Raw genomic sequence first — 15112 nt, 5'->3', positions numbered from 1 at the left:
ACTACTGTTCAGCTGCAGTGAATAGTGGCAGCAGCCTCCCCAGCCTCTCGTCAAGGCTCTTCTTCCCTAGCCTGTGCCAGAGAAGGCAGCAATGGCCCCACCTGTTCTTTCAGGCCTCGCCCCGCTTCCACTGTTTGGCTAGGGAGAGCAAAGAAAGTGGTCACAGCTGTATCGTCAAAGATCCACTCTTTGGGCAGGGCTGACAGACACAGGACTTCCTTCCCATAGCCCCATATGGTTGCTCAGTAGAACAGTATACTCCCCTTCTGGCCAATTACTAGTTCACTACAAGAGCCTGGACTGATTTTGAAGACCCAGCCTCATCTCTCATGCAGCAGAAAGGGAAGGGAATATTTTATTTAAAGGTAAAAGCTAAAGTTGAAAGGATAGAAATGTTAATTGATCATTTCTATTATTTTATATCAGTGTGCTTTAACTTGAAGATCATTGTGAGTGTGTTGTGGTCTGATGCATGAACAAGCTTGATACTCCTGATATGTTTATTCAGTGGAGGATAATTACATGAGTTGAAAGCATCTTAAGACAATCAGATCACAGCTTTCATCTAAGCCATTTTATGACTGTGCAGTCCTTGCTGTAGTGCAAGATGAAAATGGTACACACACAAAAATACAAATGGGGCAAATAGGAATATAGAGCCTTAGGGATTAGAACTAGTGATGACTATGTAAACAGGCAGTGGGATTGGGTACCCAAGAGGTCAGGAGGGACGTGTATAGGTTCTTCTGTAGGTTATTGAATACAGTAGTCAAAAGTGCTGATTTTCTGGAAGAGACATTGCAGGGCAGAAGAAAGCTACATTCTGTGGATTCACAAATGGGGATTTATGCAGAGAATAAGAATGTGTTGTAGTTAATGCACTGGACTGGGACTCGGGAGATTGGGGTTGTTTCCCAGCCCTGTTACAGACCTTGGGCAAGTCACTTAGGGCCTATCGGCATTAGAGAGATTTCCACTGATGTAACAGCACTGACATAGTTTCACCCTGATGTAGAGCTTTGCGCTGGTGTAAAACAGGGTTTATACCAGTGCAGTTTACTCTGTTAATGTACTGGATTAAGATGCACTGTTTTCAACCCTGCTTTACATCGGAGCAGGGTGACTCCATTAGGATGTAACTATATTGATGATGTAACTATACTGACTAAATTACAATGGTGCAAATTTCTGTAATGTAGGCAAGGTCTTAATGTCTCTGTGACTCAGTTCTCCTTGTATAAAATGGGGATAATACTTTTTCCCACCCTGTGTGTGTCTTGTAGATTTAGATTATAAACTACCTGGGGCAGGGATCATACCTTACTATGTGTTTGTACAGTGCCTAGCACAATAGGACTCTGATCTTGGTAGAAACCATAATACAAATAATACGTAATAACTTGACAAAAAGGTGAACTACATAGCTATCTGTGGAGCTGCATAACTGCATTCTATACAGACCCTGCCTCTAATTAAAAACTTTTAAGGTGACATTTTATGGTACTGTGCCTTTCCTTTTTTAAAGAATATATCAAGTGATCCTCACATAAAACAATACAATAGAACCTAAGCATTTTCATAAGGAACCCAATTATGATGACAGAGAATTTCCCTTGTTATACTGCCTGTTTTAATTTTTTTCTTTTAGTTGTGGAATATTCCATTCATGTGCACACTGGAGACATAAAGAAAGCAGATACCAGTGGAGAGGCTTATCTTTGTATTCAAGGAGCGAGAGGTGACTCTGGGAAAAGATGGCTTAATAATTCAAGAAGTGGACCCATCACTTTTGCCAGAGGCCAGGTAAAAGAACTGAGGAAAAATAATTGAAATTGTAAATGTCTCCTTAATAATACCTCATGTTTACATAGAGCTTTTCATGCTAAAGGATGTTAAAAGTGCTTGACCAGCCTGCCCATTCCATATGGGGATTAATTACCTACTACTAAGTGACAATCATCTCTGGGATGAAATGTGATTGTTCTTCTGCACCATCAGCTTGCACAACAGAGAGAGAGTTAAATTAATGAAGTATTTTTATTCAGAAAATTAGATTACAAACTCCTTGATGCAGTGACTTATCTAAACTATGGGCCAAATGCACCATTGGTGGAAGTACATAGCTCTCCAGAAGATATCTTGGTGTTGTGCCTGCTTAAATGAATATGGCACTGTGTGTTCTGTGAACCATCATGAACACCTACCTAGAAATATAAACAGTAAATAATAATAAGGCAAACATCCCATTCTAGTCCTCATTCTCCTTCTTTAGTTCGTCCATTCAGAAATTCCTTATTAACCTTGCAAAAATCATCTTGGTTTTTGAGAATTCAAAAACTTTTGCAGAAAAAATCCTGGAACAACTGTTGGTAAGAGAATAGGATAGTTAAAGAAAATTTCAGATCAAAATCTTACAGATTCCCTTGTTAGACCTCAGTGTCTGATACAAATTCAAATTTGCAAGGCATCCTTACATTTTTATCAAAGGTCAATGTAAAATCACTCTATAAGGAACCTACATGCATTTCTCTGTTACTAAGCTTTTTGCAGCTGACAGCCCGTCAACACTGAGTGGTGTTGAATGGAAAGTGAAGAACCAATGAATACTGCTCCAGTACCATTGTAACCAGAATCTAGATTATCCAGATTCAGTTTAATGCTTGCTGCTTTAGTCACCCCGGGCATGATGAGGAGAACCTCCTTGTCAAAATCCAGGAGTTGCCATGACTGCCACTTTGCAAAGATGTATGGGAGAGGCCTTGACCCTGACTCATCAGTGGAAAACCAATCTGGACTATGTTACCGATCATCTCTATAGCAGATGCTTCCACATTGTGGTGAACAGAATGGGAACGAGCTTGCTTCCACTGTAAGAAACTCCTTCCTCATGACTCAGCCTGATGAGAGAGTGCATGGCTTAGAGCTGCCATGCTCTCTCTGGTGCAAGCTCAACCGTTTCAAAGGCGGGGCAATGAAGTGGGCAGCAAATGACAATACCTGGGGACCTAGGAAACTCTTGTGTGGTTGAGAATGGTGCACACTTACTTGATGGCTTCTTACTGTGTGCTGATCTATCAGCTGTTGAATGACTAAAACATGTGATGCCTACCTAAGTCCTTTTGACATTTGTCTTTTTGATTCATACATCTGTATTATCTCTCTACTTTTGCATTTTGAATTTTTTCCATCTTTATTATGCATCCACTAATAATAACAACTCTAGAAGAACATATGAAATTAAACCTTTTGCTATTTTTTTTTTACTTTAATAGATAGACGTTAGTCTGGTCTCTGAATGTAGCTGAAGTACCTCAAAGAATCTTCTACTTGACATATATTCTCTCTGTGCTCTAAACCCGCCTCTTTTCATTTTGTCTGCTGATTTTCATTCTTAAAAGTTTCAGAAGCCAGGTTTTAGGAAAAACAAACTGGATCTTTGCTGCTCATTGCAGCCTTCCAGTTAGTCTAATTAATTTGTACAGTTCTGCAGCAGAGTGTAAAGCCCTACCTGATACCCAACAAATTAATCTCCCTGATCAGACTTTACAAAGGATATTGGGAGACAGTGAAAGAGGACTTAGAATGGTAGGGCTACCCAGGCTTTGGAGGATAATGTACGGAACTCAGTGGGGCCATCTATTTTGTAGGTAGGTGAAGATGATACTTAGAGAAAGCAGGATTCCACAAGCAGTTGGTAGAGACATGAAATATTAGTGCTGGCTGAGAAGGGTGGTGGTTCTGTTTTCTTTCTGCATATATAAGGCCTTTGTGTTTCCTTTATTCTCCTTGTAATAAATTCACTTTTAAAGTACCCTTAAGAATAATGCTTTGAGGCAGGAAACTCATGGACTGGCTGACTGATTTTTTGTGAGTGCTGAGTCAGCTGATTGACTCCAACAATGAAGAGACTCCTGTTCTTTGAGTCCTCACGTTTTTCTTTTTACATATCCAATTTCTGTTCCCATTCTCTGATATATTTGGTTAGAGGAGCAACAATGTCACCTGGAGCAGGACTCTTCCATCTGTTTGAGTCCAGTATCTTGATTTTTTACTTATTGTTTAAAGATTCTAGAGTTCAAGTAATAACAGCACTCTTTGGATTAATGGTGCTCACTACTCTCCTTAGTGTATTCTTTACCCTATCCTCCCTGACGACAATCTGACAAAACACCTACTTTTTTGACCTTGCTACTTCACCCTTTCTCTCAGATGAGAATTTACCAGAGTACTCCATGTATTCATTGCCTCCAGGCTGGGCTGTCATAATTCATTGTACCTGGCATTGAACATGGTAGCAGTATAGGGTTTCCATTGCCAGTTCAAGTCTTTGGCCTGATCTTAAAAGCCCTTACTGGATCAGAATCAAGCTACATCAGCAACTGCATCTTCATTCAAAACTCACTTGAACAACTGTTCCTCTCTAGAATAACAAAGTCTGGGAGAAGTTCGTGACCACCAGAGATAAAGCAACCTTAGTTGTGGAGGTTTTGTTGTGGAAGAAGTTTCCCAAAGTGGTCAGACTAATTCAATTATGGTATTTATCGCATGCTTCAAGACCCTGATCTTGGAGGCCTGAGTCAGCAAAATATTTAAGTGCATTCTTTACTTTAAGCACAAGTAATCCCATCCATATTCAACAACACATGCCCTTAATTTTAAGCAGCTACCTAAGTCTCATGTACTTAAAGTTAATCATGTGCTTTTATGAGAGCTTTCCCACCTCTAACCAGACTGAAGAGAGGTGTTTGGGAAAAGAATGAGAAAACACACACAAACTCTGTGTGTGTGTGTGTGTGTGTGTGTATATATATCTTATGCCAGGAAAGAAGAAGATCAAAAGACTCCATTAAGTTCACTGAGCACTTCACCATGCAAATCTAAAGTACTTGAGAACCTCTTTTGTGTGATGGAGATGACTTCCGTAGAGAACCCTAATATAGCTACGTAGGTATGATGTCACTTCTTATAACAATCATAATTCATCCAATTTAGTTATTTCATCCTACAAGCTTAGTAGAAATCGGCATCTTACCAGAACTTCAAGCTGAGCATCAAAGTTTCTGAAAATACTGTTTATCAATTATAGTGATACTTTAAAATTCATCAGAAAAGTCATACTAGTCACTGACAGTGGAAATATCAATTACAGCACATACTGTTTTATTATGCACTTGAAAGAAATGGAATGACATGATAAGGGTAAAGTAAAGTGCACTAACATACAAAGCAATGTCCACTTATGCAGAGGTAAATTCATGTCATACATACCTACCGTGCAAAACCACAATTTAAATTATTCTCAAATTGCAGGTGGATGTTTTCAGAATCAAAGCAGTTCACCTTGGCAAACTGAACCAAGTTCTTGTTGGATTTAAAAGTTTTAAAAAAGGTACTGTATAATAATTTTAAAATAAACTAGGTGCCCGGAATATACAGCATTGTATTGTAACAAATACCATATAACAACATTGATTATCATCAGATGTAATGGGGGTCAGAAATGCAGAAAAACATCTGTTAAAATTATGATTACAGATCATATGTTTAATGAGGTCTGTTCTATTTGGAAACTAGTGAAAAAATTGAAATTGCTGGACCTTTTCAGTTTTTTTTCTGTGTTTTGTGTTAGATTATATATAACCTGGTTTCACTTAAATTGTCAATGTACTGTAGGAGAATCATAAACAGTATCCAGTGAATTACATAGTGAAAAATTACGAGGGATTTCTTGTTTGTTTTTTACAATAAGTGGCTTGTTTGATATATTTGGTTCTGCCAGTAGATTCAGCAAATATTTTTGTTTTCCAGCAAAAGTATGTTCTTTTTTCTGGTTTTGCATCTCATTTGGCTATCATTCCCCACCCCAATACCCATATACACTGTTTTAACTTTTCAATTTTTAAAATTATGGACATTTTTATTAAGTATAAAATAAATCCTTAATCAGTCAGGGTGAAACTCTTTCTTCCTCTGCCACCAGAGGAGAGGAACAAAGATCAATCAGTTGAGGTAAAAAGAGGGGCATGGAAGAGGGGGAGTGTTGGCTTCAAAATACTGTCCTTGTTTCCTATAGAAATCTATTTGCAGGTGTTTAAGGGCTCTGGGGATGTGGGTGGGGTGGCAGGCAGAGAAAGCTACACTCTCTGCAGCATCATTTCTCCCAACTCCCTCCAGTTCTCAGTATAAATAATGCTGCAGCTTCAAAATAGGTAGTGACAGTTGGGGACAGTGTAGGATCATGGCTCCTTCAGGATTCTCAGTGCCATGTGGGCCAAGTGGCCATGTGGAGACACAGAGAAGAGATGCAGGTAGCCCTGGCCTCTGCAAATCTCCTGAGATCAACAAGTTGCAGACCATCTCTGAGAGTGGCAAACCCAGTTCCCCATCCCTACGCCCACCATTGAGAGCAAGAACATGTGGAAAATTCAGGAGCCAAATTCATGGAATTTCAAGTCATTTATATAGGAAAAACCCTAATAGGGGGCTATTTGCCTCTTATTGCTTAAAGAGAAAGGGGGAAATCCTGACCCCACTGAATTCAGAGTCATGACTGCCATTGACTTAAGTAAGGCCAGGATTTCGCCAAAATAGTTTCCTCCTATTTAGGATTAGCTTAAAAACAGTCAGAAATATGTCAGGACCAAGTGCAGTTCAAGAGTCTCAAGCCAGTAGCTTCAGTTTCAGTGGGGATGTATGTGGATTTGTTTCTCATTTCTGATCCTCAAAGGCTGATGATAATACACCAGTCCTGGAATAATTCATTGTTATATGCAAGAAGAGTACGGAAAGGGCCATTTTTAAAACACTCTTTATATTAGTTTTCTTTTGTTTCCTGCCTGTGTTGCCAAAAAAGTCATGTCACATGGGTACAGTGTAACATGCATTTATTGCACTCTTGGGTCAGTAATATTCCTCCTGTGGAGGAGGAGAAAACTCTTGAGCTGCCTGAGTTATAATCACTAATAAGAAATCTCTATGGCCCCAAACCTGGGAGGTGTTGCATGTCTTCTGTGAGTTGCTGAGTCCTCTGCATTCTCGTTTAAAATTTAAGCTTCAGCCTGTGTAGGCAGAGCTTATCATTGTTACTTGACATGCAATAAATTAGTATATTTGTTTTAATCAGATGACTGGTTCTTGGAAAAAATTGTTATAAAAGAAGAAAGTTACCCTTTTGCCACTCACATCTTTGCTCACAATGACTGGATCAGCAAACACTCAAAGAAAGCTTTTACAGAACTAGTAATTCCATTGAAAGGTAATGCCAACAAAATGTCTTTTGCTTACACAATTTAGTGTTGCATGACTAAGTACTTTTGAGTAAATTACAATTTATAAATTAATGTAATGATTTATGGTGACTTATAAGAAAGATATGTATTCTGAATATATATTTCTTCTAAATATAGAAATGACCGAGACATCTGATCCAGTAAAATACTTTGATACTAAAAGCAGAGGACGATGGCAAATGTGGGTGTACTGTACACACATACCAGAAAAAGTTCCTGATATCCAAGTTGTTGTGTTTGGAACAAAAGGGAAATCTGCTGCACAGAAGGTTCAGAATCTGAAAAATGACTCTTTTTTGGTTAGTTTCTTTTTATTATATTTTATATGGATCTTAACAATGTGTAACTGGGAAAGGTACATTGTATTTTCTGTGTGCCGGATTGTACACATGGATTGCTTTATTGGTCAGAGTTGATATCTGGAAAATGGTACTACTAGAACTACTGGTACAGGAAGTGAAACCAGATATTATAGGGATAACAGAAGCATGGGGAATAGTAGTCATGACTGGAGTATAGGTATTGAAGGGTATGTGCTATTCAGGAAAGACACAAATAAAGATAAATATGGTGGAGTAGCACTGCATATTAATTATGAGATAGACTGTAAAGACATTAGCAGTGATGGAATGGATAAAACAGAATATGTTTGGGTCAAAATCACTTTGCGGAAGAAAGCTACCAGAGTCTCCACTGGGATAGTGCTTGGGATCTTTAAGATCTGATATGGATATGGATTGAGACCTCTTTAATATTTTTAATTAAATAAATACTACTGGGAATTGTGTGATCCTGGGATACTTTAATTTCACACATATAGAGTGGAGGACAAGTGCTACTAATAATGGTAGGGGTCAGATAGATTTCTTCACCAAATAGTCACTGAGCCAACAAGAGGTGATGCCATTTTAGATTTGGTATTGGTGAGTAGTGAGGACCTCTTAAAAGAACTGGTTGTGGAGGACAACCTTGGTTTTCATGATCATGAGACAATTCAGTTTAAACTAAATGGAAGGCTAAACAAAAATAGATCTGGGACTAGGGTCCTTGATTTCATAAGATCAAACTTTAAAAAAATTAAGGGAATTAGGTAAGTGGACTGGACTGAAGAACTCAAGGACTTGAATGTGGAGGAGCCTTGGAGTTACTTTAAGTTAAAGTTGCAGAAACTATCTGAAGTCTGCATCCCAAGCAAAAGGAAACTATTGTAGGGAAGAGTTGCAGGCCAAATTGGATAAGGATGCATCTCAAACAGGTTATTAAGAGAAAGCAGACAGCCTACAAGGAATGGAAGATGGGAACAATCAGCAAGGAAAGCTACCTCTTGGAGATCAGAAAGAATAGAGAAAAAGTGAAAAGTATAGAGAAAAATCCAAGCAGATATGGAAGTGCAAAGGAAATTAAAACCAAGTAATACGTTCTATAATCATATAAATGAAAAGAAAACAAGGAAATAAGTGGGGTTGCTAAACACTGAGGATGGGATGTAAATTAAAGATAATATAGGCATGACCTAATACCTAAAGGAATACTTTGCCTCATTTTTTAATAAGAGTAATGAGGAGCTTAGGGATAGTGGCAGGGTGGCTAATGGAAATGAGGATATGGAAGTAGAAATTACAATATCCAAGGTAGAAGTCAAATTTAAACAGCTTAGTGGGACCAAATCAGGGGGCCCAGATAATCTCCATCCAAGAATATTAAAGGAACTGGCATGTGAAATTGCAAGCCCGATGGAAATTATTTTGAATGAATCCATAAACTTGGGAGTTGTACTCTGTCACTAATTGCTAATATAATTATTTTTAAGAAAGGAAAAGAAAGTGATCCAGGAAACTACAGGCCCATTAGTTTGACCTCAATAGTATACAAGATCTTGGAACAAATTTTGAAAGAGAAAGTAATTGAGGACAAAGAGGTAAATGGTAATTGGGATAAAACACAACATAGCTTTACAAAAGGTAGATTGGGCCAGACCGACCTGAACTCTTTCTCTGAGAAGGTAACTGATTTCTTTAGTCAAAGGAAATGCAATAGATATAATTTACCTAGATTTCTTTAAGGCATTTGATACAATTCCATATGGGAAATTATTAGTTAAATTGAAGAAGATGGGAATCATCATGAGAAAAGAAATGTGGATAAGGAACTGATTAATGGGAAGACTACCGTAGGTCATACTGAAAGATGAACTGTCAGGCTGGAGGGAGTTTACTACCAGAGTTCTTCAGGGCTCAGTCTTGGGACAAATCTTATTTAACATTTTTATTAATGATTTTGGCACAAAAAGTGGGAGTGTGCTAATAACAATCATGAATGACACAAAGTTGGGAGGTATTGCTAATACGGAGGCAGACCAGAATATCATACAAGAAGAGCTGGAGGACCTTGAATACTGGAGTAATAGAAATTGGATGAAATTTAGTAGTACAAATTGCAAAGTCATTCATTTAGAGATTAAAAACAAGATTTTTTGCTATAAACTGGGGAATTATCAGTTGGAAGTAACAGGAGGAGAAGAAAGACCTGGCTGTATTATTTGATCACAGATTGACTTTGAGCCACCAATGTGATGCAGCCATGAAAATGCTAATGCAGTTCTTGGATGCATCAGGCAAGGTATTTCCAGTAGAGATAAGGAAGTGTTATACAAGGCACAGGTGAGACCTCATCTAAAATATTCTAGACATCTGGTCTCCCATGTTCAAGAAAGATGAATTCAAACTGAAACAGATGCAGAGAAGGGCCCCAAGGATGATCAGAGGAATGGAAAACCTACCTGAGAAGAGGAAACTCAAGGTGTGATTGGTTTCCTCCCTTAGGATGCCACTTGATGTATCCTGTTCTGCCAGCCTGAGTACCCTTTTTCCTGTCTTGCTGAGCCAGGCTATTAAGCCTCCTCCAGCACACACACAGGCAGGGCCACACCCAGCTGCAGAAAGACACTGAGATTAGTTCTGGGAAGACTCAGTTTAAGGGACTTACCCTAGCACTCAGGTGTCCACCTCCCTTGGAGTGCAGACCCAAAGGTATATTATGAAATCCACCTCCTCCCTCAATGTGGAGGCAGATATGCACAGCCTCTTATCCCCCTCCACCCCCTGCCTAATTATGAATTGTACAAATGGGGTTATATTATAAACAAGAAATAGGTTTATTAACTACAAAAGGTGAATTTTAAGTGGTTAAAGAGATAGCAAACAGAACAAAGCAGATTACTAAGCAAATAAAACAAAACATGCAAACTAAGCTTGTTTCACTAAAGAAATTGGTTACAAATAGTAATTTCTCACCCTAGATCAGTGATTCTCAAACTTTTGTACTGGTGATCCCTTTCACACCTCAAGCCTCTGAGTGCGACCCCCTCTTATAAATTAAAAACACTTTTTTATATTTAACACTATTATAAATATGCTGAAGGCAAAGCGGGGTTTGGGGTGGAGGCTGACAGCTCGCGACCCCCCAAATAATAACCTCATGACTCCCGAGGGGTCCCGACCCCCAGTTTGAGAACCCCTGCCCTAGATATTGTTGCAGACAGATTACAGAAAGTCTCGAAAGGCAGCTGCACTGGTCTCCAGCTTGAGACCTCAGGTATTATTACTCACAAGCTAGGGCTCAACCCTTCACACCCCAATTCAGTTCTTATTTCCAGGTGTTTCACAGTGTTTCTCTGGGTGGGAAGACAGAGGAGAACCCTGATGATGTCACTCCCCTGCCTTATATAGCTCTTGTGTAAGGTGGGAACCCTTTGTCTTCCAGTGGAAAAACACTGGCATTCCAAAAAGAGAGGAGGGGTGTCCAGTACCAGGTGTCTCTGTAGGGCTGTGGCAGCCACTATTCGTAGGCTGTCTTGAGCATCCACAGGAAGACTAAGCTCTTTTACAGTCCATTGTCTTTGCTAATGGGCCATTAGCACTGTCTGGCTTTCTCATTATTGTACCTGAAGGGCTAGTTGGGGGTGACACCCAAAGTAACCTATTTGAAATACAGATACATAGTCAATATTCCTAACTTCAGATACAGAAATGATACAGGCATACAAATTGGATAATCACATTCAGTAAATCATAATTTTTCAAATGATACCTTACAAGACCCATCTTGCATAAAGTACATCTCAGTTATGTCATATCATAAGCATATTTCCATAAAGAATATGGAGTTTAATGTCACATAAGGAGCTTGGCTTGTTTAGCCTAACCAAACAAAGTCTGAGGGGAGATATGATTGCTCTCTATAAATGCATCAAAGGGATAAATACCAGGGAGGGAAAGCAGTTATTAAAGTTAAGTGCCAATGCGAACACAAGAACAAATCGATATAAACTCGACATCAACAAGTTTAGGCTTGAAATTAGATGAAGGTTTCTAACCATTAGAGGAGTGAAGGTCTGGAACAGCCTTACAAGGGGAGCAGTGTGGGCAAAAAACCCTACTGGCTTCAAGACTGAGCTTGATACATTTATTGAGGGGATGGTATAATGAGATTGCTTACATTGGGAGATTGCAACTGCTAGTAGCAAAAATGCAGGTAGCTGGAGATATGCAGGCTCTGGGTGGTTGAAAGGGAGTAGCTGAGGTTGAGAAGTGAAGCACAGATGAGGAGTTGAATCCTTTAACTGCTTTTCAACTTGCTTTTCCTGATTTGCATTAGTGGCATTGCAGCAATGATATGTATTAGCCCCTACACGACCACCTTGAAAGAGCTGATGTCCCAATGTACTCATCAACTCTAAGGCCAGAAAAGAACACTGTGTTCATCTATTCTGATCTCCTGCACATCGCAAGCCACAGAATCTCACCGCACATCTTTACATGCAGCCTGAACAACCAATGAGTAGCTTTAATTTCAACCACAAGTGTAAATTTAAATATAAACACTTAAACATCTGTAAATTTCAGTTCTCTAATTTCTACATAAATACCAACTTTCCAAACAATTGCTAGAACATAGATCACCTCTTCACTAAAGTTTATTCATAAACATGAAGGAAAAATATATGACAGCATCCACCATTTGCAATCTGACTCTATATTTTATTTACCCACACCAATACAAAACCACTACACAACTGTAACCCTTCTGCCGGGCCGAAACAATAGCAGCAAGGGCCGGGTTCAATACATAGGGGTCCCTTCCCCCACAACATAATGCAAACCAGCTCGAGCCCCCACCCAGTGACCTGGGAAAATCTTACACACACCCCTGGGCGCCTCGAGGAGGCAATACTTCCCCTCTCGCAAGCACAGACTCTTGGTGTAGCAGAAAAGGTTTAATTACATGAGATAAACAACAAGCATTAAACTGGGAAAATACCTCAACTAGAGTTCATAGGTCAAACCGTGAGCAAAGACCCACCCCAGCAAATTGGGCCGTGTCCTTCTCTTGGGGCCCTTGAGTCCAGCAACCCCCAAATTACCCACAGTCCCAAAAGTCCCACAATCCAAAAGTCTCTGTCCCGGGTCAGTGCAGCCCCAGAGTTCAAGAGTCTCTCTGCAGAGGTCCCCCTCCCCAGCCTGGGTAGAAAGGGGCACTTTACGTGGGTTCGGGGCCAACTGCCCTGCCTCTTCGTGGGGTTCTGCTTCCACTAGTTGTCCCCGCAAACAGCTCAGCTCCGCTTGCTCTGTGGGCTGCTCCGCTCTGCCAGCTGCTCTGGCCCACCAGCTGTCCTGTGAGCCACTCTAGCCGTCCTCACGAGCTTCTTGGCTCCACTCACCCAGGGCTGCACAAACTGCTCCACTCCGCTCTGCCAGCTGCTCTGCTCCACGGTATTGCTTCAGGCTCCCCCACTCATAAGCACAGTACTTAGTGCTCTCAGCTCAGCAAGTCCAGCTCTTCAGTGATTTCAGCTCTTAGTTATTCCAGCTCATAGTAGGGGAGCCCCAGTGAGTTCAGCTCAGTAACCTGTATCTAGATTCTTAAGGGAATCAAAAATTAACTCTGACATTCCACAGTGGAGAGAGGCACCAGTGGGACTGGTGCTTCTGGCTCACACAAGAAGCCTGCACCACTCAGTACAGATCTCTGTCCCCAGCCTCTCTCCTTTCAATGGGTTTTGGAACTCATGTGCCCCATCTAGCAAGCGCTATCCTGCTGACAATGAAACCCCCCATCACAAGACAATTTTGTAGTTCCCCATTTACCCAATCAGGGTGACAACATTTCATTCCTCCTGCCCCAATAACAACGAAATTGGGGCTCTCACAGCTGTGAAAATAACCATCCCATGCTGCTTTGCGGTATGCTAAGTGGGGTGGGAGTGCCCATGCAAATAACCGAAATACCAATGCAACACTTTAAACTTCGTTCTGCACTCCCCATAATTTACCACCAGATGTCAGGGTGGGGCTCATCCTGACTCTGCTTACACAACTATGTACAAAAAGTAATTTATGGAAGCCACCACCAACCCTATCCTGATCATGAAAACACATGGCAATATAACCAATAAACATGGTCAGAGTTCAAGGCTGCCTGTTGGTTGCTCAGGTCGAGGATGGAGATCTGTGGGCTGTGAGCAGGGTACTGGAGGCAACTAAGGTTAAGAAGAGGAAATGATAAATGGAATGTAGCTGAGATGTAGTTGTGATTTCCTTGATTTTAGAGTTTGAGGTGGGCTGTGTAGTCTAGATGCTTTAACTTAAAGTTAACAAAGTTTTTTGTGGGAGATATATACTGTACTGTATGAGTTCAGATTCATTTTCTGATTTACCATTGGGGTTTGTTCACCCTTGCTCAGCATTCTCGTTTATTCACTTATCTTTCCAAAGGAGTTAAGAGAAATGAAACAAAACAAAATAAAAAAAACCCCCAAAACTTGCCTTGTGATCAACATGTTTGTGTAAGGTATGTATGCTTCAGTTAACTTTTTTTTATTATTATTTGACAGCTGACTGTTGATGATATTGGTGATGTAACAAAAGTTTCCTTCGTGTTATCTGGCCCACGGTTAGGAAGAGGAATTAAACTTCACAAGGTATTTCACATGAATTGCATTTGACCTGGATGCATCATACATAATAACAATAGAAAAATACCTTTTGGAAGTACATTACCTTATACAATGTAGAGCACTTCTTTGTAATGCAACAATATTATTTATTCGCATGTGTCAGAGATAGAAGGTGAAATTCTTGCGCCATTAAAGTCAATGGGAGTTTTGCCATTGACTTCAGGGGAGCCAGGGTTTCTCCCCATAATATGCAATCTCTGATAGAATATGTTAAATGTATTGATATTTGCTGAGTCTTATATTTAGTGAGCAAGTCCATATCACAAAATCCATTATGCAGCAGGGGGCAATATTTTCCATTGATCTATGCTTTTAGCAGGTATAGTGGCCCTGCATGAAAAGAGTGACTGACTTCTGCTGATTCACAGTGGCCCCGATTCAGGAAAGCATTCAAGCCCATGTATAAATCAACTTCTATTCATGGCAGTAGGTGCACAAGTGGCAACAGTTTTAGTTTTCAAACTTCCTAAAAGAAATCCAGTCAATTCTCTCATGGCTAGCTAACTGTTATGCACTGTTATGTATTGGAGATAGGACTGTGGGACAATGTCTTCTCTCTCCTTGAGCTTGATCCTGAATGTTGCTGAATGCTTGACATTAATGGAAGTGGAGCACCTTGCAGAATCAGGGCACTTACCAGTTTGGGACTCCAGGGCATAAAGTTAGCCATGTGGAATTCTTCAGCTTTGGGGCCTTTTAAATGCTCAAGGACCCCAGTACATAAAGTTTGGTATGTACTTGATGGTCTGTATTCCAGGTACTCTGCAAAAAATAAATTTATATCTAGAGTCCTTAGTCACTTAAGACC

General features: G+C 40.0%; 1 protein-coding gene across 2 annotated transcripts in view; it reads left to right on the top strand.

Moving 5' to 3' along the window:
- Positions 1-15112, top strand: part of LOC123364442 (lipoxygenase homology domain-containing protein 1-like) — a 97678-nt gene that overhangs the window by 13014 nt on the left and 69552 nt on the right. For both annotated transcript variants that reach the window (XM_045006590.1, XM_045006589.1), the window contains exons 4-8: positions 1649-1803; positions 5311-5389; positions 7124-7255; positions 7407-7588; positions 14182-14268. In XM_045006590.1, the coding sequence (XP_044862525.1) occupies positions 1649-1803; positions 5311-5389; positions 7124-7255; positions 7407-7588; positions 14182-14268 (635 nt within the window). The remainder of the gene's footprint in view (positions 1-1648; positions 1804-5310; positions 5390-7123; positions 7256-7406; positions 7589-14181; positions 14269-15112) is intronic.

This window comes from Mauremys mutica, chromosome 2 (genome assembly GCF_020497125.1).
Source record: "Mauremys mutica isolate MM-2020 ecotype Southern chromosome 2, ASM2049712v1, whole genome shotgun sequence".
Classification (NCBI taxonomy): Eukaryota; Metazoa; Chordata; order Testudines; family Geoemydidae; genus Mauremys; species Mauremys mutica.
This window is presented reverse-complemented; position numbering and strand designations above follow the sequence as displayed.